Raw genomic sequence first — 25,984 nt, 5'->3', positions numbered from 1 at the left:
CCTACTAATGCTTGCACCTGAACTAATCCTTTGTACGGAGTAGTATTGGATCACATCACCTCATTACCTTAGAAGGTACTACTGCTTCCCCCGTGACTGACTGGAGGGAGCTCCGCAATTCCTCCAGGCGTGTTACTCACCACTTCCCCCGCCATCTGGGATCGACTGGTTCTTCCCGATCAGATTGGCATGGCATGGCTTGAACCTGGACAGTTTTGGATTCTGCGTCTCGTCGTAAGTTCCCCCACAGCTCCCGGGAACCATTTTCCACCGCCACGTCAACAGTGGCGTCTGATGGTGCCATTCAACGATGGAAAAGTTCACTATCCCATCGAGAACCCCAACGGTGGCGTTTCAACCCAAGCGACTGCACCGGAACAAAAATGCATGCCAAATAAGCTACGACCTTTCACCACTCTGGTCATTTGGAGGTTGTTGCGTCACCGAAATTGTTGCTGACAGAATTATAGTCCCAGATCAGCCCCATCGTAGTGATGCCGCAGTGTGCCCAAGGTGACAAACAACAGGGATAGGGAATATTTCCGGACCTAACATGTTTTGTTTGTCCCTGGCTAGACTTTGCGTTCAATCGGGTGGTCGCCTTGTAAGGCTGGTCTGATATTTTGCCTAAGTGCCCATTACGTTTGACTGATTTTCATAGTAGTGCTCCAAAATGTGAATGTAAGGCACGAGCTGAGACACCTCGTGAAAACGATGGAAATACTCGCCTCTCATCCCATCCTAGAACCTAAGTAACTATGTGCCGTAGGCATAAACTATTCTGCTCCGGAGATTTATCTGTTCTAGTGCGAGCCGGAGGATTCGTGCCGTTCCGGTATAGCCTGCGATGGGTACAGCACTAAGGCCCGGTGATCTTACTCTTTTGGATTCATGCCATGAATCATGCTAGCCTGGATTACTGGCCGCACTTGGCTTGAAGGCAGCAAATCTCTTTGATTACGGAGATCCGCTATTCTCGTGCTAATCCTTATTACTAACTATAACTCAGTTCCAACACCCACTATGACCCCCCCCCCCCGGTGAGAATATTGCGCTTTCCCTCGATCTCTACCCCGTCGCGATGATTGGCAGCGCTCTAAATTCACATGTGATGGATTTCAATGTGAGGTCCGGTTTATGATTCTTCCAAAAGGAGAGAAAGCATTTCGGAAATTCCTTTCCCAGTCTCGAGCCACAGATGGGGCTCGATAGCTTCAATCTCCATCAAAACAAATGGCCGATCCTCCGTAATGAGACCATCAATCCGGACGTAGCCAATGTCTCCGTAGCCCACATCCTCCGTAGACTTGATTCCGAAGCGGCGTTGAAGAGAGCTGAACACATCCTGAACCACTTCGAGACTTTCTAGCTTGATGTCGAGCAGGTTTGCCAACCTAGCAGATCCACCATACTCATCCTGAACTCGAAAGTCCCCCTTCTGGGGCGATTTAACCATGACATGGGTGAGCTGTGGACCCACGAAGACAAACGAGAACTCCCCTGTTGAAATTGCAGGTTCGAATTTCTGAATGAGCAGAGAGCTCTGCAGGCCCCCAACCGTGCAAAGCTCGAGGAAGGTCAAGTCATCTGCTGAGAGTGCAGATGTATTTGTGATCCGCCGAGTCAGCGTGGAGGATGCAGACATCGACGGTTTCAGGACCACAGAGTCCGATGGAAGGAAGTCATGCACCAGGGCGTTCAATTCAGTTACGCTGTACTTTCGAGGGTCCACAATCTTAGTCTTGGGAATAATGAAGCCATCCTGCTCCATGTCCAGCAGGTACCGTTTGTCCGCGTTCCACCGGACCAGCTTGGTGTTGTTGATAATACGAGGGATGTTGGACAGAGGGGCATGTAGCAGGCTCCCCATTAACTTGTCCACTTTGTCAAGAAAAGCAAAGAACTTTTTCGGATGCTTATAGTACTCGTTGCACCAGAGAAAGGTCACCACGTCGAAGTGACTGAGTACTGTTAGGATATCCTCATCCATCCAGCATTTGAGGGTGACCTCGGCCCCTCTTTGCCGAAGCAGATCGGGTAAATCATAGTTTTGATAATACGGCCATTCTGCTCGGATTGTATGGGGTTGTTGAGTGGTGAGAAATAAAATCCTTTCCGGGGTTTCAACAATTGGACGCATTGCGACGAGATTTCTGAGAGAAAGATGAAGAAAGTCGATGATGTCCCTGAAAAACAGGCTATTTGGGAGCGCTATTGAGTGTCTCTTCAAGTGCTCGAGCTTGCATTAATACTTTGTCTTCATGGATTTAAAGGCCTGATCTCTGACCCCCTCATCCTCTACGGATCGGGGGTGTGCAGCTAGAATACTGTCTGCTTGGTAACCTGGATAAACAACAGTATTCTGGACAAAGCATGTCTGCCATGTTCTACCTCGCTAGTACGTGCATGAAGTGGCGACATATAGTAGCACGACTTGCATCGGAGTCGCCGTTGTTTCTGCATCCCAATCACGAATCGAGCAGAATCAAGGAAGGAGTCATAATTTCTTTGACTAGCGGAACTACTAATGTTTGAAATTGACGCATAGGGGGCAAAGAGTAGTTCCGGGCGAGACATGGTACACGATTGACAACCCAAACCCAGGACGTTTACCCCTGACAATTCATTTTGCGTTTAACCCAGTATCTTAAGACTATCTACCGCCGGAACCATGCATCGTCGTCTCCAAGAAGTTCAGGCACAGAGCCACCCATCGAAATTCCCGTTATACAGAATACATAGAGAAAACCCACTTCACTCTCCCTTAGTTCCAGGCTCTCTCACCATCGACGCGAGCCCGCATGTCACGCTCTGAGCCACAAACCCGAAACGCTCGTAGATCGGCTTCCCATCTTCGCTCGAGTCAATGTAGACCAAAGCATTTTCTCGATCTGCGACCTGACATCCCCACTCCAGGAGTAACCGCGCTGCTCCCATGCGTCTGTAGTCGGTATGTGTGGCGAGCATATCAAGATCTACTGGACGGTCAGAGACCCACCAATAAGACATCTGGCTTTCCTGAACCTACAGAAGTTCTTCCTTCCGCCAACGAGGCGATCCCGGGCATCCTCCAGTTGCTGGAAGAATTCCTCGTTACCACGGGCATCCATGTCCGGGTGCCAGGGGGGAAACCGGGGGCCGCGCTCCTGGGAAGTCTCAAGAGACCATTTGGCATAAGCAGCAATACGCCCGGTTTGGCTGTCCACTACTTTGAGGTACTTTTCGCGTGGCTTGTTTAGCATGTCGTCGCAGATGACTGACTCCCACCACTGTCGTACGCCCGGGGTGTCAGGCCAGATGGCCAGCATGGAGGGGATGCTGAAGGCATTGTACCACAGCTGTATGAGCTCGGGCACGTCATCGAGTGTGGCCAATTCGAGCTTCAGAGGTGGATCTGGTGTCTGGGTGCTAGTGACTGCGGTGACAGCGGTTGCCATGGTGTGGGATTGATTATCAGAAAGTGAAAAAATGAAATCAGAAGGGAAAAAGAGTTGACTGCGTGTGCAATGAGTCAATCTTCGGGCTTTCGCGGCCACAAAATGGAAAAAAATAACAGGATGCTAAATGCCCTTCAAGCACGATTGCCCAAAGGCGACCTGACCGCAGAAAGAGGGAGAATCACCGTCGACGGTCGATCGATCCTCTCTGGCGACCCAATCCGGTTTGTATATATTAATATTAACCGCCACTATAGGGGATACTCCACAACAATATCCCCGAAAGCTACTCGATACTACCTTAGTAGTTAGTACTGCTAAATTTTTAGTCTCTTGCGGAGATTGGCCTGCCAACCCCTATCCGCCGGGGTCGGCCCGCCGGTGGATCCTGTCGAGTCATGTAGGCTTGCAGCTAGAATCGTCCAGTGGGGAATCCTCCTCCCAAGCCCAGGCACCACTCTAAATTAAGTCCCCCGAGGAATGCTAGAATGATTGGCGAGTAGCGAAGACCGGGGCAGTTGGTGGACGTTGCACCATGTAGCCCCTTGAGCACGTTGCCCCCACGCGCTTACTGATGGACGCTATTTCAAACCCCGAGTGGCAATGCATGAGCTAACTTTGACACTAACGCAGAGATGAATCCCGATAGCAGGCGAGCTACGAGAGATCTGGAATTGATTTTGCGGCCAATCAGGAGGTCTGGAATTATGCAGTCCTAACGAATCACCAGAGGTGTCGAGGATTCTATGGTAGGCGACTCCATAAAACTTTGAGCCTGCTTGTGTAGCCTGCAGAATGAATGGCATTGGCCTTTTCACCTTGAAACAAGATCCATCTACGCCATCATGTGGACCTCATGACTCGAGTCGAGGTTTTTGGAAGCTTTACAAGCTAGTTGATCATTTCTACCATACCAATGTGCTATGCAGATGAAAGCACCCTAAGTGAGACAAAACAACCACCAAAAAGGTGGGTTTGACCGAAATAAAGCACTTACATTGCCTGCGTGAGATAGTTGGCGTTTCATTTAACCCACAGTTTATTATGAATCCAAATGACAGCTCAAATCCCATCTCCATGAAGTTGCCCCTGTCATAATGCATAAGGTTACATTGAAAGCGGGTCACCCATCATCATCATCTTGTGGGAGCAAGCATTGTAGCAGGTTTACGTGCCTGTCCATTTTCCCCAGGAGATAGTTACAAGCTACAGAGTCAACAGATCCCAAAATACGTGCATCTAGGCGTTTAGCCACACTGCAATGGCGCAAGGATGCCACATCATTGGTCAAACAGACATAGAGGCCTACATTGGCCGATGTGCGAGCTGCATACAAACAAGTGGTCCAGAACAAGAACATCCCCATTTTCAAACCCCGAAGCAACTGGCTCATCGCCGAGGTTGGATCACTGAAAGGCACGATGTGGCAAACAATTGATCACGAAACAATCATACTCGCCGATGATGGGGATTACTGGCTTGCATGATTGACGGAAAATTCCAGTCTGCAAGTTCTACATGCTCAGCCGCTACTACGGAGCTGGTTTGATCGGTATATGACGCCAGAAATAGCCAACCTGCGTGCAAAATGCGGCTATAAATAGTGGTTTGTGACCGATGTAATGAGTGGCCATCATCAGAACATCTGACTACCATCGTCCGGAAAAAGCTCTACTTCTTGATTTTCCACCAATTCAATATGCCTACCATTGGTCAAATCTACCAGTTTCCCAAGACTGAAGAGGATCCTTCAACGGTTGGCCCTACCTACGGAGATATCAGGTATGTTTTGCGTTTTTTCCGCATCTTTGAGAGACTAGCTGGATGATGCGATCAGCCATCATGGCTGGATTCATGTCACCCTTTGCAGCACAGCCGGTATAGCCATACTGACCTTTACAGCATTCTCGGCCAGAAGACCCGCAAGATCCAGTTTGCGAACCCCCTGACTCAAGCCATTCTGTTTCTCCATCCGCATTTGACCCAAACCTACAACCCCCTCAAAGGCCGAACACTCAGCACCAATGGCCCCATCCGCGCCGGAGAGCTCCTCATGGCCGACCTTCCCTATGCCGTGCTGCCAACCGTGGCCGTTGGGGGTGGCGACGACTTCCTTTGCAGCAACCTGGGCTGCAGCCGCCGCGTTTCCCGTCATGCAGCGAATAGCGTCACCTGCGAGACTGGCTGCTCTCTCGATGTCTGGTGGTGCAACGAGTCCTGCAAAGAAGAAGACCAGGCTCGTCACGACTTCGAATGCGCCTGGCTGAAGAAGTACAGCCCCGTCCTCCGCCAGGAACTCGGCGATCACGACTACTACATGCTTTGGATCGTCATCCGACTCCTTGCAGCCCGGTACCTCGAACTTCAAGGTACAACGCCAACCAACGTCCACCAGCAATACACGTTGCAAGATCGCTTCGTTAGCGGCTGGAAAGGCGTCCAGCTCCTCCGAAGCAACCGTGACTCCTGGCCCACATCCCAACTCCAACACTGGTCCACCCTAGCTGAAAAATACTTGCTACAATCCTCCCTCCTCCCGGAAACTCTCGACCTCGATACCCTCGTCGACCTGATCTGCGCGGAGGAAACCAACGTCTTTGAACTTTGCCCCGGCCCCACGGAGATCATCCCACACCAATCTCCGGGCGTTAAGCGCGGCACGCAATACGGCCTAGCTGTGTTTCTGCGCATCACGCTGGCAAATCACTCTTGCGCGCCCAATGTAAGCACACATCCCACATCCGACATCCCGCCCAACACAGCACATCCACAAGTTGACCTGTCGCTCCACTCACTAACCTCACCACGTAGGTGACACACCAAGCCGACGACCGTGGCCGAATGATGGTGACCGCGCTGCGGGACATTGCGCCAGGCGAAGAGTGTTGTACTTCCTACTTTGACCTGTCCGAATACGTTGACCTGCATGCGCGTCGGAAGAAAACTCAGGAGTTGTTCACTTTCACGTGTACGTGCCCGAGATGTTTGCATGAGGAACAGGGCCAGAACTAGAGAACGGGAGCAGATTCTATTGGAGGAAAAGAAACTTCGCAATGCAGGTGGGATGCGCGTTTTGTTTTGTGATGCGTCGTTTTTTTTGCGGGTTTATTTTTTGGCTTGGCTGTGATTGGTTCAGTAGCTGTGTGGCCTGTGCTTCAGTGCGGGATTTGAGACATCAACTGAAGTAGATTGTTTGTTGTATCTGGTTGCTGATGGGTATATTGGACTGGTAGCCCGTAGCTCGTAGCACCTAGGAATAAATTACGGGAAGGAGTTGTCAAGGTAGACTTGTTGGTGGCACATGCTGTTAGGTGGGATGCTGGAGGACATAAAATGGCTCAACCATCCCTCTTACTGCAGAGTAGTCAGTTCAACTTGGACTTTTTATAGTATACCACCGTTACAATGTCGTACCTACGCTCTACCACATCCCTCCTCGGGCAAACCACACTTCGTAAATTCCTCAGCCAACAACAGCCCTTCTACCACCCAGTCCACCAAATACGACACTATTCCCCCTCTACAGACTACCAAGTCACTGCAACTCGATCAACCATCGCCCAACTCCTCAACACCATCGACTCCCACCGCACCGCGGCCCAATATCTCACCCACTTCACCACCCCCCACCAGTCCCCCACACAGCAACCCTTCGCCGTAATCAAAGTCGGCGGCGCCATCCTCGACACCCACCTCCACACCCTCGCATCCAGTCTCGCCTTCTTCAGCCGCATGGGCCTCTACCCCGTGATCGTGCACGGCGCCGGACCCCAATTGAACAAGGTCCTGGAAGACGCCGGCGTGGAACCACACTTCGAGGAGGGGATCCGTGTCACAGATGGCCACACCCTCTCCATCGCACGAAGGCTCTTCCTCGACGAGAACCTCAAGCTGGTCCAAGCGCTTGAGCAAATCGGGGTCGCTGCGCGACCCATCACAGCGGGCGTGTTCCAGGCCGAGCATCTCGATCAGGAACGATACGGTCTCGTTGGACGGATCACGAAGGTGAAGACCGCGCCGATTATCTCAGCGATCAGAGCGTCATGCTTGCCGATTCTGACGTCTATGGCGGAGACGGAGGACGGGCAGGTGCTGAAAGTGAATGCGGATCTGGCGGCGAGTGAGCTCGCGAGGGCGCTGAAGCCGAAGAAGGTGGTTTACCTTGCGGAGAAGGGAGGCTTGGTGCATGGGGTGACGGGGAAGAGGATCGAGAGGATTAATCTGAGTGAGGAGTTTGAGGATCTCATGGCGCAGGAGTGGGTCAAGTATGGGACGAGGTTGAAGATTCGTGCTGTGGAGGAACTGTTGCGTGGGTTGCCGGGGACGTCTACGGTGTCGATTGTTCATCCGGTGGACTTGCAACGTGCGGTGTTTGCGGCCTCTGGTGCTGGTGCGGGGACGTTGATTGAACGGGGCACCAGGGTTTATAGTACTACTTCGGCGGAGTTTAGGGATGAGGGGAGGTTGGTGCAGGCTTTGGTACGGCAGGGGGCTGGGGAAGATGAGGTGAGGTTTTGTGTGGATGCGATGAGGAGGAATCGTCCGCTGAAGATGTACTTCAACGATCCGTCATCGTTGAGTACGTTGGCTGTCGTTGGGTTCGGCGCTGGTGGTGCACCGCGTTTGATTACGTTCCCGAGTGGGAGTCTGGGTGCCGGTGCGGTGGCTGATGATATGTTCGTCCGGATCATGAAGGACTTTCCTAAGTTGGTGTGGAATGTTCGTGAAGACGATGACAGGCTCGAGTGGTTTTCGGCTCGCGCAACAGGGAGGTTTCAACATGGAGGTTGGGTTATGCTTTGGTACGGATTGAGTCAGCAGGAGGCGAGGCAGTTGATATTGGGGTTTAGAGATGATTACGAGGATGAGGTTGGATTGGGGATGGGTGATACCCGGAGACTTGCTGCTCAGGCATGAGCTTATTCTCGGGCACTGGATGTAGTACTCAGGCTGGTTCTGAGAAGCAACCAGGCCATGATGTGAGGTCTCCTCTTTTGGCTGCTACATAGTGCCAGGACAGTATCTAATTGCTTAGGACGTTTAAGAGTCTCAACTAACGAAGTAAACCAATATATTCGACTCGAGTTACGTGTGTGCGGCAATTATTAATGCTGTGATATCAACTTCTAGCATTAGGCTAACATGCAGAATAACCGTGAATGGTCGGTTGAGTCGAGGACTGTCAGAATAGGAGGGAAGCGTGGGAATTAATGTTGCGCTAACATCACCTGACTTGATGCATCATATATATCAATATTAGCCTCAGGAGACGGCGTACTAGGTTCCCAGTCAAGCTGCTTCACGATGTCCTGGTCACCATTCACTTTCATGTGTCCTATTCCATTAGAGGTATCAATAATTCTATTTAATTTAAAGCAATTGAAACCATTCCCTCCCCTTGATGGAGCGTATTGAATTGGCACTAGCTAGTATAAAATCTCCTCTGCTGGCGTCATCTCTCTCCCGCATTCTTTCTAGCATGCATCATCCTTTGAGTCAGTCAGTATGTGGTCCTGGCCTCTACATATGGCTTCAGCGCATATCTGGGTGCCCCACAACGTATCTATCATATGCGAAATATCGAAAAGCGTCATCTACGTTATACCATTTCCTTTAAAGTAGCAACACGCATATAAATCTCTTAAGCTTCATTTAGTGGCTCAGGCGTGTTAGTCTCTTTTATACAGTATATTATCTGTCTTTCTTCATATTGTACGTGAGCTATAGCTATGGTCAGAATTCAGCATGATATACTTCGCAACACGATGGGGTGTGTCATGAGCAAGAGCGAAGACTCCAAAACCATCGGCTCAAGAGGAAAGGCTAACACACAACTGATACGAAGAGTACAAACAACTCGTGGATTCGACTGATGTCAACATTGTACCATAGTCTTCATAAGGTGGTGCTATATGCATATTTTGACGGATTAATCAGGACTTCACAAGGAAAATGACATACAACGGGTCTAAATCGTTGTTATAATTCCCCGGCAGAAGAGCGGGATTCATACGATTAATGCAGGAATATGACGGATAGTCCATCTATGATAATCGAGGCGGGATAGTCAGAGAGTCTCCCGCGCCTTAGAGCAGATAAGGAAATGTGCTCCCACGGTACAGATGAAGGTGGATTTGTTATTTTGATTTGAAAAAAAGATAGGTGCGGAACAACAAGTTCAAAGGATGTATCGCTTACCATGGAACGGACCTGGCCTGGCCACACCTTTCGATATCGAAGACCAGAGTTTTTATCAAACATTCCTGAGGACGCGTATTATACAATTTTCGCAGATTTGATAACCCACGATGCAGATGCATGCCCGACATGGCAAATGTGGACCAACATGGTGAAAAATGTACAGGACCCACTGATAAAGATGCTTAAGCACATCATGGTGTGGTATAACCCCACATGGACTTTCCTCGAGCGCAGGACTCAGGTATGCAATCTTTCAGATGGTCTAGTGAGGTGCGAAGACTTCTCATTGATTGTGCCGTACCAGATTGCGAGGTGAATGTTAGACCAAGTTCAATGCTAATGCGAAAGAATAGGTGATTTGTCCAACATCCGATACTCTTCCTAATGACGACTCCGTCCACTTTACAAAGCAGCAGGTTTTTTCGTACAATTTCTGTGTCGAGCCGTCAATCGATGGCATCAGTACTCTATACAATATTCTCGCGGATTAGCCGCCATCGTACCAGATGCGGTCATATCAGTCGTGTTCAAATTTGAAACAGATGCAGAATGCACTGAGGCTATCTACACCGAGCTGGAACAGAATGGAAAGGACGGAAACCAGTGATTGGTCCTCATGAGCATGTCCCAATCGGCCATCACAGGCTGAGCGAGGAGGAACCCATTCACTGTGCCTTCTCATGACTGATGCTTGCTATTGCTGATCGGTTCTATATTTTTACTGATCAGCGCATAGCAAGGATTAGTCTTACTTGTTAACGAAAGATGGCGAGCAGGAATCTACATTTGATACCTCTAGAGCAGTTTCAGTATTGACAGTGCCGAAACGGACAGAGCATTTGGTGGATTGGGCGGTTCGAGTCGAGGAAGATAGGTGGCTTTTCTCTCCAGATTCCGTATTCATAGAAAGGATTCTCTCAGCAGGTGCGCCTCAAGTGCCATGGCCAGTCATTGTGTGTTCTACCTTGATGTTAATGCTTGGAACGGCTGACGCGAGTCCCCTCTCTAGTGTGTACGCCTTCTGTAGCCTCATGAATGATGACTCTCTTGGGAACATAATCTCAAATTCTCTGCTTAGTCTCAAGTAGGCGAGGCTAATCGTCTCTGCCTTTAGTCTACAAGATTTTAATTATGTTAGGATAATGATTAATGTCTGATGTCACGTCAGTGCTTAAGGTAGTGGAGAATCCCTAGAGCTATTCCCTACTCAGAAGTCCAATAAGCTCTGTACTAGAAGCGTAAGGGATCCTTCCTGTACAAAGCACTTGCCCTCTAAGTGGTCTAATCAATCATGCTAAAAGCATAAGCCTTAAAGGACAATACTGCTGAAGGTATTCGTGAAGCCAACATCTTTGCATGAACGAACCTAGTGTCCAAAAAGCCCAACCAATATGACGATCCCCCTCCCCAGTCACATCCCCACCCTTTACCTTTTCTTCTACTACCTACAGCATCAATCCCAAATCCCTCGCATACATAATCGTCCAATCGCTCGCAGCCAACTCAAACGCCGCCCGATTCTCCAACAACATCTCCCCGGCATCCACATTCGCAAAGCCATACGCAGCATTCCCCCCCTCCACCGCCATCCCGGTATCCCCCAACAAAGCCGAAATCGACAACAAGACAGTCCTCACAGAAAGTGCCTGACTCCACTCATCCTGCAAAATATTCAAACAAACCTCCCCGTATGGCCCAATATTCGGATGCCAGATCTTCGTCATGCATGTGCACACTGGCGGGAGGTCCGGATATAATGGCGGGATGCGGAGATGGAAATGGAAAAGACCTCCTTCGTAAGGGGAGCCGATAGGGCCGACGATTGTGCCGATCATCTCGAAGAGATTGTCTGGGCTGATGGGGCGGAAGGAGATGAAGTCGCATTGTGGGGAGGTTGGGCCGTCTTTGGTGGCGGCGAGAAGCTCGGCTCGGATACGGCGGAGGGAGTAGGTTGGGTTGGGCTCGTTGAGGTCGGTGAGGGCGGTGGTTATGGAGAGGTAATTTTCGTGGTGAATTATTTCCATTTTGGGGGGTGGGTAGTTTTTGCTCTTATTTGAATATATGGTAGGTAGTATGGTGGTTTGGAAGGTGCGGTTGCTTTGGTTTTTGATGGTGTTTGGAGAGGCTATTTGCCTCCTGGGTGATGTTGCCCCCTTAGATATAGAGGAGTGTGAGGGTAGGAGGGTGTGTATGGTTAAGTTGGGATCCATGTCCAAGTGATAGAGAACTGTACCGGCACAGCCTTGCAGTTAATTGTCGGTCGGGTTTCAGCCTCATTCATTCATTCATTCACCTGCGGAAGTATGTCTTCGTTGGGCACCTTAGTCTGTGAATGCAAGCTTATTATTGTATTGATTACGTATTAAACACCTAATGATCTTGCCAATTACCTGCTTGACAAGGTATCCCATTTGTACAGAAAAGGGTTCCTTTCGAATATCAAGGTCGGAAAAGATTGAAGCCCCTTGGAAACTAGTCGATCGACAATCTTCTTCAGGACGGCTAATTCCCCGTTGTGCGGATTACCATTCACTGTGGCTACCGCGTAGGCCACTTGAAGAGGCAGGATTGTAGAAGCAGGTCCAAAGAGCTTCATTTCCCCTTGAAGGAGATATTCCATGCTTTCGCATATCCGTCTCATCAGGTCCTCAGAGCTTTCCTGGACATTTTCAACGTGGTATTCCTTCAATATCCTGAGGTAATCAAAGTTTGGCTGTGAAAGGAAAGACGCAAGACGTTCCATTTCGTGAAGACAAATGATACGAAACGTCCAGATATGGGTAATTGCGTTGGCCATTGTGATACTCGGAAACCAGATACAGGGGATGGTCGAAGCTTGTGTATCCTGATCCCGGTACCAGTACAGGGGAGATGTTGCATTGTTAGAGGCACTAGCCTCCCATTCGTTTAAACTGCTCAACAAGTCATCAAAGCTGTTGAAAATGCATGTGGCTTCATATTGGTCTTGTATGGGAGCATCTGGACCAGATAATCTGTCCATATTATGCAAGATCAATGGAAGAGCAGCGGCCTCGCTAAGAAGGCTTTGCATTGGGGATGGGCTGAGTATTGCAAACGGAGTCGTCTTCCAGTTGTCTGACTCCAAAAAGGTCGGAGTTCGGTATTGGATTGCGTTTATCATCTACAGGCATTAGATACATCCTCAACGCTGGGATGTTCTACTCACCAATAAAGGGCGGAAGCCGATGAATAACCTATGGGCAACTCCGGTTTGATAACGCTGCGGTCCATTAGACTGGAGAATCTGCGCCACTGCATCGATGTGCATCTTTATGCCTTCCGTTGGGCCTGGAAACATAACCTATTTAATAAGCAAAGCGCGCGTTTAACGAGGAATACCCGGAAGGCAACTCACCTCTGCCAAGCTGAGGCACATGATCGATGCCAGTAGCTCTTTATCTGACGACACATTCGCCGTACTGAGCTCCTTTTGCATCAGTTGGAGGGCTGCAAGGTAGCTGCGTGTGCTGTTGACACCAGAGACCCTTTCCGGATGCCTCTGTGACATGATTGAGGTAGATAGGGCCTTTGAGGCAGCAGAGATGATATTTGAGTCAGAATCCTGACTCAAGGCGGGAAGGACCTCGACCCATGATCCACATATGCGAGGCCGTGGCTCATTAGAGATAATCTCAAGGAGATCCAACTCTTCGTTGGGCACATAGCTCCGTATGATGAGGTCAACCTGCTCGGCACGATGCAGGTCGTAGGTTGCTCCTGACTTTGAAAGCGTATGAATTCCATCATATGGCTGAGAAGCAAGGTCCTCTAAATCTGGAGCTTTCCTTGCAACTTCTGGGGAGTTGGGATCCTGATTTGGGACCTTTGGTGGTGATGGTCTTGCCTGTGCAGGTTTCGATTGGCTCTGTACGAAGGACCAGTTGACTGGGTACCCCGGACACCGGCGTCCTGTTAAGATACACTGACTACACTCAGGTGACTTTCCATCGCACTATGCATAGCATGAGCCTCTTGTCTCGTAGAAAGGATGTGGAGACCCACGCACGCCGAGCTTTCTAGACCGGCAATTCTGGCAGACAGATCGTTGCTTGACCCTCATGGCGAGCTCACCAACAGTGAACGTTAAGACTAAGCATTCCACTGGAGCCACCAGAATACAACTGGTCGACAAATCTTTCTTATAAGAGGGTAGCCTAAAATAATAAGTATTGATGAGGAGGAAAATGCAACTTCTCGGACTCCGGTATTTGGTTCCTGGAGTTGATCAGGATATGTCAGCTATTATGTAAGTGGCTATCACGTTTGGGCCAATCTAGGTCCGCCTGTATAAGCTGGTGGGTTCCTGTACAGCGTCTTTATGAATATTGTAAATGATCACTACCACTATGGAGCAAGGATTCATCCCGATGTGTTCATTCCTAGATATCTCATAGACGATATGGAAGATCAGGCTAACTAAATAGCCATGCGAACGTTTCCTCGGATATATGTACTGCAGAAGGTCATCGCAGCGAGTAGCATAATTGACATCACCGCGAAATCCTGTGCTGTATGAACCCATCAACGTCCGATAGCAGGCTCTTGCAATCGGTCCTATCCAAGATTCTCCCTCCTCCATCCTTTTAGTGATGCCATCCGCAAAGACGCCGAAATGCATATGCACGAGGACCTCTACAAGACAGAAACAGCTGACCCACTGCATGTGGTCTAACCTAAAACGGAGGTATTTTCCGCCAAGAAATAGAGATGGAGAATAGCGGAGTTAGCTCTATTCGCCACTTCCGGCTTCTAGGCTGATCGAGTTGTTCGTGTCTCTAGTAGTGGTCATCTTTCTCATCTACCCCGCCTCTCGGAGTGCAGTTTATTGAGTAATTAATAGCCGTCTCTGAATATAAGTAGCTTTACCTTTCCAGCATCAGGTACTGACAGTCCACATTTCTTTCCCTCCCACACATTAACCCAATCTCCTACTCTTCAATACTAGCACTGCCTGCCAGACAACACTATACATCCACATCTATACTGCTATCATCAGAATGTCTTCATCTTCCGCAAAATCCCTCCGTCAACTCCTGGGTGCTCCCCCCTCAACCGCCTCAGTCCACGACTCCACGCTGATCATCATCGATGCCCAAAACGAATACGCTTCCGGCCACCTCCAAGTCGAGGGCGTGTCCGACAGCCGCAAAGTAATCTCGGATCTCCTGACCAAGTATCGCACCAACAGTTCTCACAACGGCAGCAATATCGTCCATGTTGTGCACCAGACCCCACCAGGTGCTCCCGTCTTCACTCCGGGCACACACCTTGAGAAGGAATTCGAAGAGCTTACCCCCCTCTCCGGGGAGAAGGTCGTCACCAAGAACTTCCCTAGTTCTTTTGCCCAGACGGACTTGCACGAGTATTTGAGTGGTCTCGGGGCTATTGGGAAGAAGATTGTGCTGGTCGGTTATATGGCCCATGTGTGTGTCTCGACGACTGCCAGGGCTGGCAATGAACTTGGTTATGAGGTTGTAGTTGTGCGTGATGCAGTAGGCGATCGCGATATCCCTGGTGTGGAGGCCTCGACTCTGAAGGATGTGGCGTTGAGTGAGGTGGAGGATGCTTTTGCGACGGTGGTTTCGGCTCGGGATATTGCTGCTTAAGAATGGTGTATGCTAGCCGTGTAGATGACAATGGGTTTAATTAGATTTCCAATACAGAATAAATATTACTGTAATTTCTATCTGACTATCATGAAGATGTAAAGAGCCGAAGGGAGTCGGAACATGGCTATTGATCTGTCAAGTAGATAGAGGCCTGAATAGTAGTGAAATCAAGACGCCAGATGGTCGAACCGATATATAGGCAATGCACGGGAACAATTGACTGCTAACGAACCGTATTGCTTTATACCACAATGAACCTCCTTTCCGTTGGAATTTGATAATGGAATTCTCAAGGCATGAAGTGAGGCTAAAAGATTTAGCGCCAGTGGAAGTTGAGAGGAGTACTGGGCTCCGATAGTAATGAGAATTCATTGGGTTCTCTCAGATAAGGGTAATCGTGCTGTTTGCTGTTGTATGCCAGATGAGTGTCTCTGGACCATCATCCAAATTATGTGCCAGACCGACACGAATATGAAGGTTTGGATTCCCCAGTGTTTGCTTTACAACAATTGCTTTCCAATAAAAAGGTTCAGCCGTACGAAGGAGAACGCACTTGACAGTGTCTTGCTCATTGACCCACTTCCATCTTGCCAAGGCTGAGCTTCGGCGAGCGGCTGGATCGTCAGGGTCAACATCAGGGCGGAAACGACCCTTTAGACTGGGCTGGACGTTGTCGTTCGAAGGTATAAATATGGAGTAGGACTCATCCTTCCTATTCCTATCCATTATTCTGACATGTGCTTCGATGACCTTAGCATCAAGGGTAAGGCTCCATATATCCCACGAAGGAGGAGGATAAATGATTGCCTTTCGGAGGTCTAATGTCGGCGAGACCTTGGGGAGATGCTGTATTTTTGCGAGATGCTGTATGTTGACGTCAGGATCAGCGGTATGCCAATCGAACCCGAATGCAACTTGATAATTTGTTGCCAGCCAGGACCAGGAAGGACCGATTATGACGTCCCCATTCTCGTTATTCAACGAGCAAGTAGTGTGCTCCGTTAAGTAGGCACTCCAGCCTAAATCGGTCAATAGGCTGGCCTCCCATATCCCATAGTAGTAATGACCAAGGTCAAGATTCTGAAACTGCCTGGCAATACCTTCAAAAGCAGCAAGCTTATCGATAACGAAGGTGAGGGATCTCTGGCTATACTGCATAACCAGTTTCCTCCAGAATTGATCCGGCTTTGGATAAGAACCTCGCCGGAGGACCTGGTCAAAATCCGAGAGGTCAGGAGCGGCCCATCGGTTCCCACATTCACACCAGACGGCCTCTCTGCATTCCCACGCAATCTCTTCGGCTGTGAAGTACACCGCCTGCGTGGCTAGTAATTGCTCTTGAAATGCCCACGCTCGAAATAAGAGAGGATTTGAATCTGAGTGTGGAACCGTCGGTGATCCTAGTCTATGATGGCCTGGGACGTCTCGACTATGGAAAGTCACCTGCCCATTATTTTCAGTGGCTATCTCAGTCTTCCTTGTGGCAAAGTCTGTCGGTCCATCCTCCAGCGGCCTTCGAGGGCCAAATATGCCATGTGTAGTAGATGCCGAGCGAGTAGCGCAGATAACCAAGTAGGCCCCTCGGTAATACTCTGCCATCTTTCTTGCCTCAGCATCCCAATCGTTGGGGTTATCCTGAACAATGCATAATGCGTCGATCCAGATATATCGAATCTCCAAATGCCTAGCAAGACGTATAGCGTCTTGTACTGTAGCGGGGATAGAATGCCATGGAATAGATTCGTTATGGGCATGCCGATTCTCCCCTGTGGTTTTCAAGTTCCCTTGTCCGCCCCAACAGTAGCTCAGTGCCACGTAGGGAGCAGATTCTCCTGGAGATGCTTCATACAATGATATGTTATCTGAGTCAGAAAGCCCCACATCAACAACCCGCGTTGGGAGCACTGAGTCGACATTGATGCATCTTGCATGCTGCTTCTTGCATCTCGCCATCCAGTGGCGGATCCAAGTAACCGCATCGTCTACATTCAATGTTTCCCCCAAATCACTTGCTGTGCCAAACTCAGGCCATGGCGACCCAACACCTGACAGAATCAGCAGCAATCCAATGACTAGTCCAATGACAACATCTTGAATACCTGAGGGTGTGTAGATATTGCACCAGAATGTAGCCGATGAATCGGCCGTGTCTAGCCAAATACTGCGGGGGGCCTGATTCTTGCGGTCAGAATCTCCACGATCACGTATTCGAAGCATGAGTCGATCCTCTGTATGCCGATACGTTTGATTCTTGACCCAACTCAACCCAGAAAGTAGGATACTGGCTTCATTTGTAGGGACAACTTGGATTTTAGAAGGATTGATCATTCGTTCCCTAGCCCAGCTGGTTGCTGTGAGCATGATATGACATATCTCACATTTTGTCGCTGAGCGTCTCAGGTGTTTTATATCACATTCCATGAAACCTCCTTCTGGAACGTCACAGGTAGGGCATCTGCCAGCATATCCCTTTCTGATTCTCCCCATAGGTTAGTACGATATAATGGCGAAAACGTAAGAAGGCCCTTATATATCGTACCTTTTCTTCAGTGATAACATGATTTATTCATGTACGTTCTAAAGTTGGTAAGAAATGGCCGGCGGCTGGGCGATTATCCATTTATAGCAGATCTTTCATGCGATTCAGCATGCATTGCCGGCCTCATATGATTGGTTCGCTTTCGTCGGATTGGGCATGAATGCATATCAAGCTTCTAATCTGGGAGCTTCTAGACCCATCCGGGTAACAATCTGCAAGTCCTAACCAAATGTGAGTTAGTAGATACGAGCGGTCTCATGTATTCTGCTCGTGCCGTAGACCACTCCTGCATGGTCAAGCCCCGTGGGGATTCAAGTCCCTGTCATAATACTGGCTTATCAATTTATCAAGTGTGTTAGATGACTAGATGATATGCAGTTCTGACGGTTAACGTCGAGGAGTTATTCTGCATACCACGTTGCCTTGCATATTAGTCAAATGGTAACTTAGATAACGAGCACGAATTCGGTCTTTGATCTTATTCGAAGCCGTTCAAAAACACTAACAGCTAATTCGAAGCTTTACGAGCAAATCAACAAGATCCCTCAATCTCCGACCGTTGAATGAGACGTCTAAGTTCAAAAGTGATGTCCGGCCTAAGCGTAAGCACTAGACAGCTTACAATTAATGTCGACAATAAGCACTAACCGCTAAGCTTTAGTCTATCAGCACCTGCACACATCATAAGTAAGCTATCTTCTCCAATGATATCCTCCCTTTTCCAAGACCAACCAAAGCACCACACCACAGCCTCGTCTGCAATCATCTATCGCGGTCTATATCAAGATCATAATCCCCCCCATGTTCATCCCAACCCCAACGCACTCGCCAATTTTCCACTTCAACAATACACCCAAGCAAGTCCAACCATGCCCACCGCTCGCTACTTCTCCGAGGCCCCTCCTTTCCCAACCGATACTCCAACCATCGACCTCCCCATCCTCTCATTCCGCCAACTCCAATCCAGCAACCCAACCGAAGCAGAGAAACTCTACGCCGCCTCCCGAGAATGGGGATTCTTCCTACTCGACCTCCAAGACTCCCCAGACGGGACGACCCTCCTCCACGACGCCGAAACCATGTTCGATCTCGACACCGAACTCTACTCCCTCGACCAAGCCACCCTCGATCAATACGCCTACAACGCCCCCAAAGACATCACCGGCTACAAACGCATGGGCGCACTGAAGACCGACGACGGCAAGCTCGACCACATACACCTCTACTCCATCAACCAGGACGATATCCTGGGTAACTGTGCACCTCGCACCAACGCACCCCCAATCGAGGCCCACAGACCGCAGATCCAGGCATTCATTCACCACGCCTCATCAACCCTCGACGTGATTCTCACAACCCTAGACGACCAACTCGGCCTCGAGCGCGGTACCTTAAGCAACCTCACTCCACTAGACCAGCTCTCCGACACCTCCGTCCGCTTACTATGCAGTCCGCCTCACTCTTCAGACCAAGCAGAACCCGATAGAATCTCCTTAGGCGGACACACCGATATCGGGACCTTGACGCTACTATTCAATGTTCTTGGCGGTCTGCAGATCCTCCCCGCAGGGATGGAGAATAAGATGGAGAATTGGCGGTTTGTGCGGCCCGTGCCGGGCTGTGCGTTGGTGAATATTGGGGATACCCTGGTCGAGTGGACGGGTAAGCTGCTGCGAAGTTCTTTGCATAGGGTACTGGCTGCGCCAGGAGAGCAGGCGTTCGTGCCGAGGCGGAGTGTGGCGTATTTGGTGAGGCCGGCGAGGTCGGCGTCAATGCGGAGGATTCGGGGAGGGAAGATACCGGTGCTGGCGGAGGGAGAACAGGAAGAGTTGAGATCGGTGGATGAGTGGGCGGCTTGGAGGGCGAAGCAGGTTATCTTGGGGGTGTTGAAGCCGCAGACGAGGGGGGGTGTTGGTGCTGTTGTGTAGATTGACTATGGCTGTGTCTATCCCAAGACCATTCTTGACTGTCTTGTTTGCGTTTACCAGATTTTTAGAGCTTGTAGGAATATTAATTCTCTTTCATCAAAGGAAAGATACAGATGATATATCCCGTAATTCAATGCATTATTACTAACAGGATACTCATTAGAATGTAGTCTAATATCATTGAATGTATTAGTTGATACTGTATCTATCTCGGACCGATAATAAACTAAGCGAAACGCTGACGAGGGTACCCACTTAAGACTATTTCATTCCCCAAAGATTCAAAATGATACATCACCCTGATACTAAGCGAAATTCGAAGAATATCACATGGTAAAGTTAGTGAAATGCAAACGAGAGAATAGCTCAGTCTCCATGGGCCATTCTCGGACATGATCCTAGTCAATGATATTTTCATACTGCGTGTAGATATGCTCTAACACCTTATCTACTCGCCCTTCCGGTCCTGCTTGATCAGATCCGCTGCTCTCTCCGCGAATGCGTAGACAGTGGCTTGCAGATTCGCCGTGCTTACAAGCGGAATAGCACTTGCGTCCACGACCCTCAGTCCTTCGACACCATAAACCTTCAATTTGGAATCCACCACACCGTCTTTCTCGCGAGGCAGCATGGAACAGGTGCCCGCAAAGTGCCACATGGAGACCAAATTGTCCTGGGCATACTTCTTTGCAGCATCTAGGTCTCCCTGGAAGTCACAAGCTGGGTCACGGAACTTCAGCGGCTGTTCGAGCAGCTTTCCCAGCTGAGGTGACGCTGCTAAGTCCTTGATACTGAGCAGGTGCCGGGAGATGACTTCCAGATCGAGGGGATTCGAGAGGTAGCCGGGGTCAATGATTGGAGGGTCTTCGGGATTGGTGGAGGTACTTTGATCTCTTTGTCAGATTCTGGGTGAAGAAACGGTTTGTTTGGGGGTAGGGTAGCATGTGAAGAAACAGGAGTAAAGAGCCCCTCACAAGGTTCAGCGGGGAAGAAGAAAAGGTTTACTCACATCTGAACACTTCCACGGGACAGCGGCTGGGAGAGCATTACTCCAAGCGTGACGAACTTTCCAGGCGAAGCAGCTGGGATAGTTCCGTCAGTGAGGTCTTTGGCATAGTTCGTTTGCCCTAAAGCAGCCAGGTACGCAGCTGATGGTTGCTTGGCATCAAGAATCGTGGTCTTCGCGATGTTGTAGTAGGATTGTGTCGCTCTGTGTCTTCTTGAGCTTTCGGGGGTGTGGTCCGTCAACAATGCCTGGAGAGCGCTTCTGTCCGATTCGGGAAGAGGCAAATAGGCATAGGTGTGAACACCGAGTGAAGCTAGGGGCCCAGACTTTGTGGCAGTGTATTCCTGCATTGCCTGACCGAGGGCTTCAGGCTCTTGTCTGATCAGAGAGTCCTTAGTCTCAATTTCGGGGTTTGCTTGAAATGCGGTGTACGAAATCATATGATCTGGAAGTAGTGGATGTTAGTTTAGATCCGTTCCAGGGCGAGTATGCATCGAAAAGGGAGATAGTTCTCCGTGGTTTGAGAGCCAAATCAAGACCAACAACACATAGGTCCTGAATGTGTTAAATTGAAAGCTGTTCACATACCCTGAAGATTCTGCCCCACTCCAGGAAGGTCCATGACCACGTCGATGCCATGCTTCTCAAGAAGGTCTGCTCCACCAACCCCAGAAAGTTGGAGGATTTTGGGAGATTGAAACGCGCCAGCGGCAAGAATAACTTCGCTCTTGGCCTGAACAGTCTTTGAGGCACCGTCGAGACTGTATTGGACTCCCATAGCTCTGGGAGGCTTGCTTTCGTCAAACAGGATTTTCTCGACCAATGCGTTTGTGAGAACGTGAAGATTCTGGCGCAGCTCAACAGGCTTATAGTAGGCCGAAGCGGAGTTGCTTCTCCTGCCTTCTGAGTCGATACTCGCCAGGCAACTGAATGAGCCTACCGAGCTGTGGATGAACGGATCCGCGGCGTTGCGTTGCCCTCTGCTGTGGAAGAGTTCCGCCCATGCCTTGCGAATAGGGTGCGTTTGGTTGCCGAACGATGTTTGGATCAGACCTTTCGCTTCACTCACTTCAGGCCAGTCCTCAATTGCCAGACCTTCTCTGGCATCCTGGGCTACAGTCGGACTGGTGTAGGCCTTGGAGAGATAGTCCTTGAACATGGACCAATTCCATCCCGGGTTACCGAGTGTCTCCCATGAATCAACAGCCCCCTTGAACGGAGGAACGAAGACGTGCGCATTTAGGGAACTAGATCCTCCGAGTGCCTTGCCCTGGTTGAGACCAATCACTCTGCCATTGAGGCCCGGCTAAAGCAATGAGTAAGCCCACACCATTCTTATCGGGGCAGAGAATGTCCTTACCTGAGGGGAAGAGCGGAATTTCCAATCGGCGTCAGATCCAAGTAGTGCGGCATAAAAGACGGGAATGTTCACGCGGGGATCCGCTGTCAAGTCGGCGCCTGCTTCGAGAACCAGCACGGAGATGCTGGGGTCCTCGCTGAGTCGAGAAGCAACCACCAGGCCAGCCGTACCGCCGCCGATAATGACATAGTCATACTCAGCAGCCATTATGTACTGTGCGCAGACCTGATTCCAGTCTGGACGAGAATGTGAAAGAATTGAGCTGCGAGTGTAGTACGTGGATTGTTGAGAAGAAAAAGAAGGCTCGTGGGCGGGGATTATATATGAATTGGGACTAATCTAAAGATCTCCCAGGATCAAATTACTAGTAAACAAAGAAACAGATTCTATCAATACTATCCAATGAGAGAGTATTACATGGCAATGCTATGGTTAGCTCCATAAATGCCAGTTCTACCCCGCTCGAAAATGCTGGATCGACTAGGTCCCTTCTTAGTGCAGTTTAGTTATGTGGGACTGTAATGGTACCCCTAGGCTAGTATGTATGCTACTAGGATTGAGGTGGAGAAGCAAAATGAATATAAAGAAAGGGAAGTGGAAAGGTGAAAGGTGAGACTCGAGAATATGTGGGAAATAAGAATGAGTGTTGGGTTGGGTTGGCGTCTGTGACTCCCATAGATGTGCTTAATGCCTCAGCGTCAGGGCTGAATGCTGATCAAACAAATTCTTTTCATGTGTGCGGCTGTGCGCAGATGCCAGATGCAGGTGTAAGAAACTAGGAATGTATGTGAAATCTGATGGGTCCAGAGCTTCAAATTGTAAGTAAGACATGCACCCAGCCGGCGGGTGGGGCAGCCGGTTCGGCCAGTCCCGAAGAGATACAGTTAACTACCAGATCTAGCTGGCTTTGCACTGGCATAGAAGTTCATTTAGAAAAGCTAGGAGCAATCACGCCTCAATCGTTCGCTCTGGATATGAAGGTGGGTGGACAATATTGTACAATGTTTTACCCGCAATTCTCGGCTAACTGTCCTCCTATCACCGAGCGTTTTTCGAGTGTACATCCTCCAGTATAGCTTTATTTCTGACAAGTATTCCGGATTTTCACATTGAGAGCTCTCAAGTAACACTCGGAAGTGGCACACTCCAAGGCTCGGAACGGAGTTTCCACAGCGCGTGCAATTATAGTAGCGGTCTAGCGGTTCCCACAAGGCGTCGATTCCATGTTTATATTGAGAAACGGGGTAAGATCTTGGGGCTCAACCTCACTGATGCAAGCAAGTCGGGCGTATCATGATGTACCACTTTGTATTATAATGGTATCAAAGCCTGCTTTCCACGGTCTGGGCTAGGTGTTATCGTCCTTTGTTTGCCTTTCTTGCGTTAGTGTTCAACCCCCTCGGTGGTGAGATAGGGCCGGATCAGTAGAATAGCGTTACGTATTTTTGGCCGCCCCACTTCTCGCTTGAGAGACCAGCGAGTCGCTGATTCTGACTGGTGTGCCCTTATTACAAACGTATACACTAATGCAGTGAGAGGCCCACCTGGCACAGCAACTGTCCCACATAGTGTGGTCTAATTATCTGAACCGTGTTAACCTAGTTGCTCTGCGGGGTGTGGAAAGAAGGCTTTTCGATACCTCGAATGAGCAGCATGTTGCCTGATTACCTCGGAGGACTATCTGAGTCTAGGTCGTTAGAATCAGGCGAATTCAAACATCTGTCGCCACCTCAATATCTGTCATTAGACCAAGGTAAAACACGGCTCGACTGCAGGGTTTCTATCAGGACCCCACACGCACGGCGGCGCAGCGCGTAAGGTGCGGCACCTACAAGGCTGCACTCCACATCCCCTGCAACCAGGTAAGCACTAAGCAGCTAGATCAGAGAGTGGCGCCACACAAACTCCAGTGACGTGGCCTAGGCAGATCGAAAGTAATACTAGTCAGTATCCTGGGTGATCGTGCGCTTACCAGAGAAAGAAAGAGCCGAGCAGGTTACAATTCTCTCTCCGCTCACCTTCCCAAAACTGCATCTCTGGGTCGCGTAGTTGGTTCCTAATAATAACAGGGAACAAGGAACAAGAGGGATTACCATCTCATTGGCTCGTTGGACTTAGTCTAGGAGGCTCCCTCCTCCTCGGGTTAAATTTCAAATAAGGTTAACTATATATTGATGAGAAGTGCTGCAAAACATCTTCTTTGAATACAAGGGTGCAATCCACCACATTGCACACAGGCAGCTTGGGTATCCTGACGTACTTCGACTCGGTAGTTAAGTACACTTTCAAAGAGAAGGATGACGAAGGATCGATGACTTCGAGGGTCTCGACGAGTTGGTTAACATATTCGCCCCGGTTTCCACCGTAACGTGTACAAAATCCTCTACACAGGTGTCTAATATACCTATTTAAGTCGCCGACAGGGCTTGAGGCCGCAAATAAAGGTATGGACTCGGGGGCAGTAGCGGTGCGGATGAGGAATTTCCTTGGTTGGAGGCTGTAGGGGCGAAAGATTTCAGTTATGTGTTGCTGGATATGATCTGAGTGGATAAAAGGAATAGTATCATCAGAAGCACAAACACTAAGCGGATACAGTGAATGACAATAGTGAATGCGTGACTTAATCGAGGCTTGTCCGTGAAGTAACCAGTACTCTATCTCCATTACAATTAAGAAATACTTTCAACACTTGTCCCTGCATGCTTTACGACTCATAGAGTGTTCTTACACACCTCCATATAGGACAGAGACAACACCAACCATCTGCCTGGCCTCTAAAGTCATCTCATTGTTGGCAGAACGAGCCTGAATACGCGGATCTATCTATATTCAGCCATCTGAGCCAAAAACTCTGCACCTCCATCAGCACTCCATACCCACTCGACACTCCGCACTAGCAGAAAGCCTCACTAACCATGGCAGTACCAGCTGTGGACTTCCCTCTCTTTCCCCGTCTTCCTGCTGAGCTTCGCGTGCAGATCTGGGAAGAGACCCTGCCAAAGTTCGTACGTCCTCTGTACTTCTACAGAAATGGCCGTTGGACAGTGGGGAATGCGGGCAGTGAGAACCTAGACATCAAGTTTGACCATCTTTCGCCAAATATGGAGATCAATGTTCCAATTTTCTCAGTTAATCGTGAAGCATTCCGAGTCACACGCAGTTGGATGATGATCCACGGTATTTACAACGGTACTACTCCCACGAAGTCGACCTTCTTCATACGGCCTTTCAACCCGAAGGTCGATACATTATATTTATCCTGGAGCCAATTCAGTGACAATTCCCTTGGGATCGCGTGTAAAATCTATACCACCAGTACATCAGGGAATATCACCATCAATCGCACCGAACCTATGTGTCTTGCAGTTTCGCGTGACACCGTTAAAATAGGACCGTCATCCCTCGAGTTTCTATTCCAGCACCCCTTCTATAGAGCCACTCACAAGCTGGTCATTGTTGACAACGCCGAAGTTCTCCCGAACAATAACCAACAATTGCAGCATCACTGGGAGTTAAATAGCGCCCTCAGCACACCGGCTTTTGTGTGGAACAGTGCCCGCGACCGCTTTGAGGAGGGTGAGGGAATCGGCAACAGCGACCCGTATCTCTTGGGAGGGCTGAATGCATGTGCCGCCTCTGGAATGACTGGTGGGTTCGGAGAAGTTAAGGATCACAAGCTTGAGGTCTATCTTGCCACGGCTATCAAGATGTGAGCACGACCATTCTCGGACAGCTGAGATTTCACATCTGAATACCTTAGGAAGTTATTTGCTCTAGAGGGGAATGTGTTTTCTTTTTCTTTTTCTTTTTCTTTTTCTTTTTCTTTTTCTTTTTCTTTTTCTTTTTCTTTTTCTTTTTCTTTTTCTTTTTCTTTTTCTTTTTC

General features: G+C 49.3%; 10 protein-coding genes across 10 annotated transcripts; 4 read left to right on the top strand and 6 right to left on the bottom strand.

Annotated features, from left to right (window-relative positions):
• Window positions 1-1,034: 1,034 nt before the first annotated feature.
• On the bottom strand, window positions 1,035-2,199 carry ASPBRDRAFT_44571 (ATP-grasp domain-containing protein). The gene has a single exon (XM_067625228.1). The coding sequence runs from the start codon at window positions 2,138-2,140 to the stop codon at window positions 1,136-1,138; it is 1,005 nt and encodes a 334-aa protein (XP_067477662.1). The 5' UTR covers window positions 2,141-2,199; the 3' UTR covers window positions 1,035-1,135.
• Window positions 2,200-2,551: 352 nt separating this feature from the next.
• Window positions 2,552-3,594, bottom strand: ASPBRDRAFT_180260 (GNAT family N-acetyltransferase). The gene is made up of 2 exons (XM_067619922.1): window positions 3,029-3,594; window positions 2,552-2,975 (listed from the first exon to the last, which is right to left on the bottom strand). The coding sequence occupies exons 1-2, from the start codon at window positions 3,435-3,437 to the stop codon at window positions 2,755-2,757; spliced, it is 630 nt and encodes a 209-aa protein (XP_067477661.1). The 5' UTR covers window positions 3,438-3,594; the 3' UTR covers window positions 2,552-2,754.
• A 1,542-nt stretch (window positions 3,595-5,136) lies between these two features.
• On the top strand, window positions 5,137-8,354 carry ASPBRDRAFT_56208 (uncharacterized protein; the record flags this gene model as incomplete). The annotated part of the gene is made up of 4 exons (XM_067627515.1): window positions 5,137-5,219; window positions 5,340-6,159; window positions 6,249-6,405; window positions 6,964-8,354. 4 exons carry the CDS (start codon window positions 5,137-5,139, stop codon window positions 8,352-8,354), a joined length of 2,451 nt encoding a protein of 816 aa, XP_067477660.1.
• A 2,565-nt stretch (window positions 8,355-10,919) lies between these two features.
• On the bottom strand, window positions 10,920-11,662 carry ASPBRDRAFT_197117 (uncharacterized protein; the record flags this gene model as incomplete). The annotated part of the gene is made up of 2 exons (XM_067621060.1): window positions 10,920-10,932; window positions 11,115-11,662. 2 exons carry the CDS (start codon window positions 11,660-11,662, stop codon window positions 10,920-10,922), a joined length of 561 nt encoding a protein of 186 aa, XP_067477659.1.
• A 304-nt stretch (window positions 11,663-11,966) lies between these two features.
• Window positions 11,967-13,798, bottom strand: ASPBRDRAFT_76142 (uncharacterized protein). Its single transcript, XM_067629309.1, has 4 exons — window positions 13,666-13,798; window positions 13,015-13,611; window positions 12,826-12,960; window positions 11,967-12,780 (listed from the first exon to the last, which is right to left on the bottom strand). The coding sequence occupies exons 1-4, from the start codon at window positions 13,717-13,719 to the stop codon at window positions 12,025-12,027; spliced, it is 1,542 nt and encodes a 513-aa protein (XP_067477658.1). The 5' UTR covers window positions 13,720-13,798; the 3' UTR covers window positions 11,967-12,024.
• A 698-nt stretch (window positions 13,799-14,496) lies between these two features.
• ASPBRDRAFT_44567 (putative isochorismatase family hydrolase) lies at window positions 14,497-15,356 on the top strand. Its single transcript, XM_067625227.1, has one exon. It carries the CDS (start codon window positions 14,657-14,659, stop codon window positions 15,263-15,265), a length of 609 nt encoding a protein of 202 aa, XP_067477657.1. The 5' UTR covers window positions 14,497-14,656; the 3' UTR covers window positions 15,266-15,356.
• Window positions 15,357-15,649: 293 nt separating this feature from the next.
• ASPBRDRAFT_208155 (HET domain-containing protein) lies at window positions 15,650-17,835 on the bottom strand (the record flags this gene model as incomplete). Its single annotated transcript, XM_067621819.1, has 2 exons — window positions 17,808-17,835; window positions 15,650-17,741 (listed from the first exon to the last, which is right to left on the bottom strand). Exons 1-2 carry the CDS (start codon window positions 17,825-17,827, stop codon window positions 15,650-15,652), a joined length of 2,112 nt encoding a protein of 703 aa, XP_067477656.1. The 5' UTR covers window positions 17,828-17,835.
• A 673-nt stretch (window positions 17,836-18,508) lies between these two features.
• On the top strand, window positions 18,509-19,828 carry ASPBRDRAFT_44565 (uncharacterized protein; the record flags this gene model as incomplete). Its single annotated transcript, XM_067625226.1, has 1 exon — window positions 18,509-19,828. One exon carries the CDS (start codon window positions 18,512-18,514, stop codon window positions 19,733-19,735), a length of 1,224 nt encoding a protein of 407 aa, XP_067477655.1. The 3' UTR covers window positions 19,736-19,828.
• Window positions 19,829-19,895: 67 nt separating this feature from the next.
• On the bottom strand, window positions 19,896-22,343 carry ASPBRDRAFT_44564 (GMC family oxidoreductase). Its single transcript, XM_067625225.1, has 4 exons — window positions 22,102-22,343; window positions 21,330-22,047; window positions 20,745-21,186; window positions 19,896-20,619 (listed from the first exon to the last, which is right to left on the bottom strand). The coding sequence occupies exons 1-4, from the start codon at window positions 22,306-22,308 to the stop codon at window positions 20,184-20,186; spliced, it is 1,803 nt and encodes a 600-aa protein (XP_067477654.1). The 5' UTR covers window positions 22,309-22,343; the 3' UTR covers window positions 19,896-20,183.
• A 2,673-nt stretch (window positions 22,344-25,016) lies between these two features.
• ASPBRDRAFT_31299 (2EXR domain-containing protein) lies at window positions 25,017-25,814 on the top strand (the record flags this gene model as incomplete). Its single annotated transcript, XM_067622887.1, has 1 exon — window positions 25,017-25,814. The coding sequence occupies one exon, from the start codon at window positions 25,017-25,019 to the stop codon at window positions 25,812-25,814; it is 798 nt and encodes a 265-aa protein (XP_067477653.1).
• Between the last annotated feature and the right edge of the window lie 170 nt (window positions 25,815-25,984).

The sequence above is a fragment of the Aspergillus brasiliensis genome (assembly GCF_001889945.1).
Source record: "Aspergillus brasiliensis CBS 101740 unplaced genomic scaffold ASPBRscaffold_8, whole genome shotgun sequence".
Lineage (NCBI taxonomy): Eukaryota > Fungi > Ascomycota > Eurotiomycetes > Eurotiales > Aspergillaceae > Aspergillus > Aspergillus brasiliensis.
Note: the sequence above shows the minus strand (reverse complement) of the source record. Positions and strands in the feature narration are given on the sequence as shown.

Excerpts from the sequence above, each read along its gene's own strand:
- ASPBRDRAFT_44571 (XM_067625228.1), bottom strand. The coding sequence starts at position 2,140 with ATGCGTCCAATTGTTGAAACCCCGGAAAGGATTTTATTTCTCACCACT.
- ASPBRDRAFT_180260 (XM_067619922.1), bottom strand. The coding sequence starts at position 3,437 with ATGGCAACCGCTGTCACCGCAGTCACTAGCACCCAGACACCAGATCCA. Across the intron at positions 2,976-3,028 it reads TGGCGGAAGGAAGAACTTCT|ATCTTGATATGCTCGCCACA; the intron begins GTAGGTTCAGGA and ends ACCGTCCAGTAG.
- ASPBRDRAFT_76142 (XM_067629309.1), bottom strand. The coding sequence starts at position 13,719 with ATGAGGGTCAAGCAACGATCTGTCTGCCAGAATTGCCGGTCTAGAAAG. Across the intron at positions 13,612-13,665 it reads GCCGGTCTAGAAAGCTCGGC|TGCGATGGAAAGTCACCTGA; the intron begins GTGCGTGGGTCT and ends TGCTATGCATAG. Across the intron at positions 12,961-13,014 it reads TGTGCCTCAGCTTGGCAGAG|GTTATGTTTCCAGGCCCAAC; the intron begins GTGAGTTGCCTT and ends CTTATTAAATAG.
- ASPBRDRAFT_44567 (XM_067625227.1), top strand. The coding sequence starts at position 14,657 with ATGTCTTCATCTTCCGCAAAATCCCTCCGTCAACTCCTGGGTGCTCCC.
- ASPBRDRAFT_44564 (XM_067625225.1), bottom strand. The coding sequence starts at position 22,308 with ATGGCTGCTGAGTATGACTATGTCATTATCGGCGGCGGTACGGCTGGC. Across the intron at positions 22,048-22,101 it reads AATTCCGCTCTTCCCCTCAG|CCGGGCCTCAATGGCAGAGT; the intron begins GTAAGGACATTC and ends TCATTGCTTTAG. Across the intron at positions 21,187-21,329 it reads AGTGGGGCAGAATCTTCAGG|ATCATATGATTTCGTACACC; the intron begins GTATGTGAACAG and ends CACTACTTCCAG.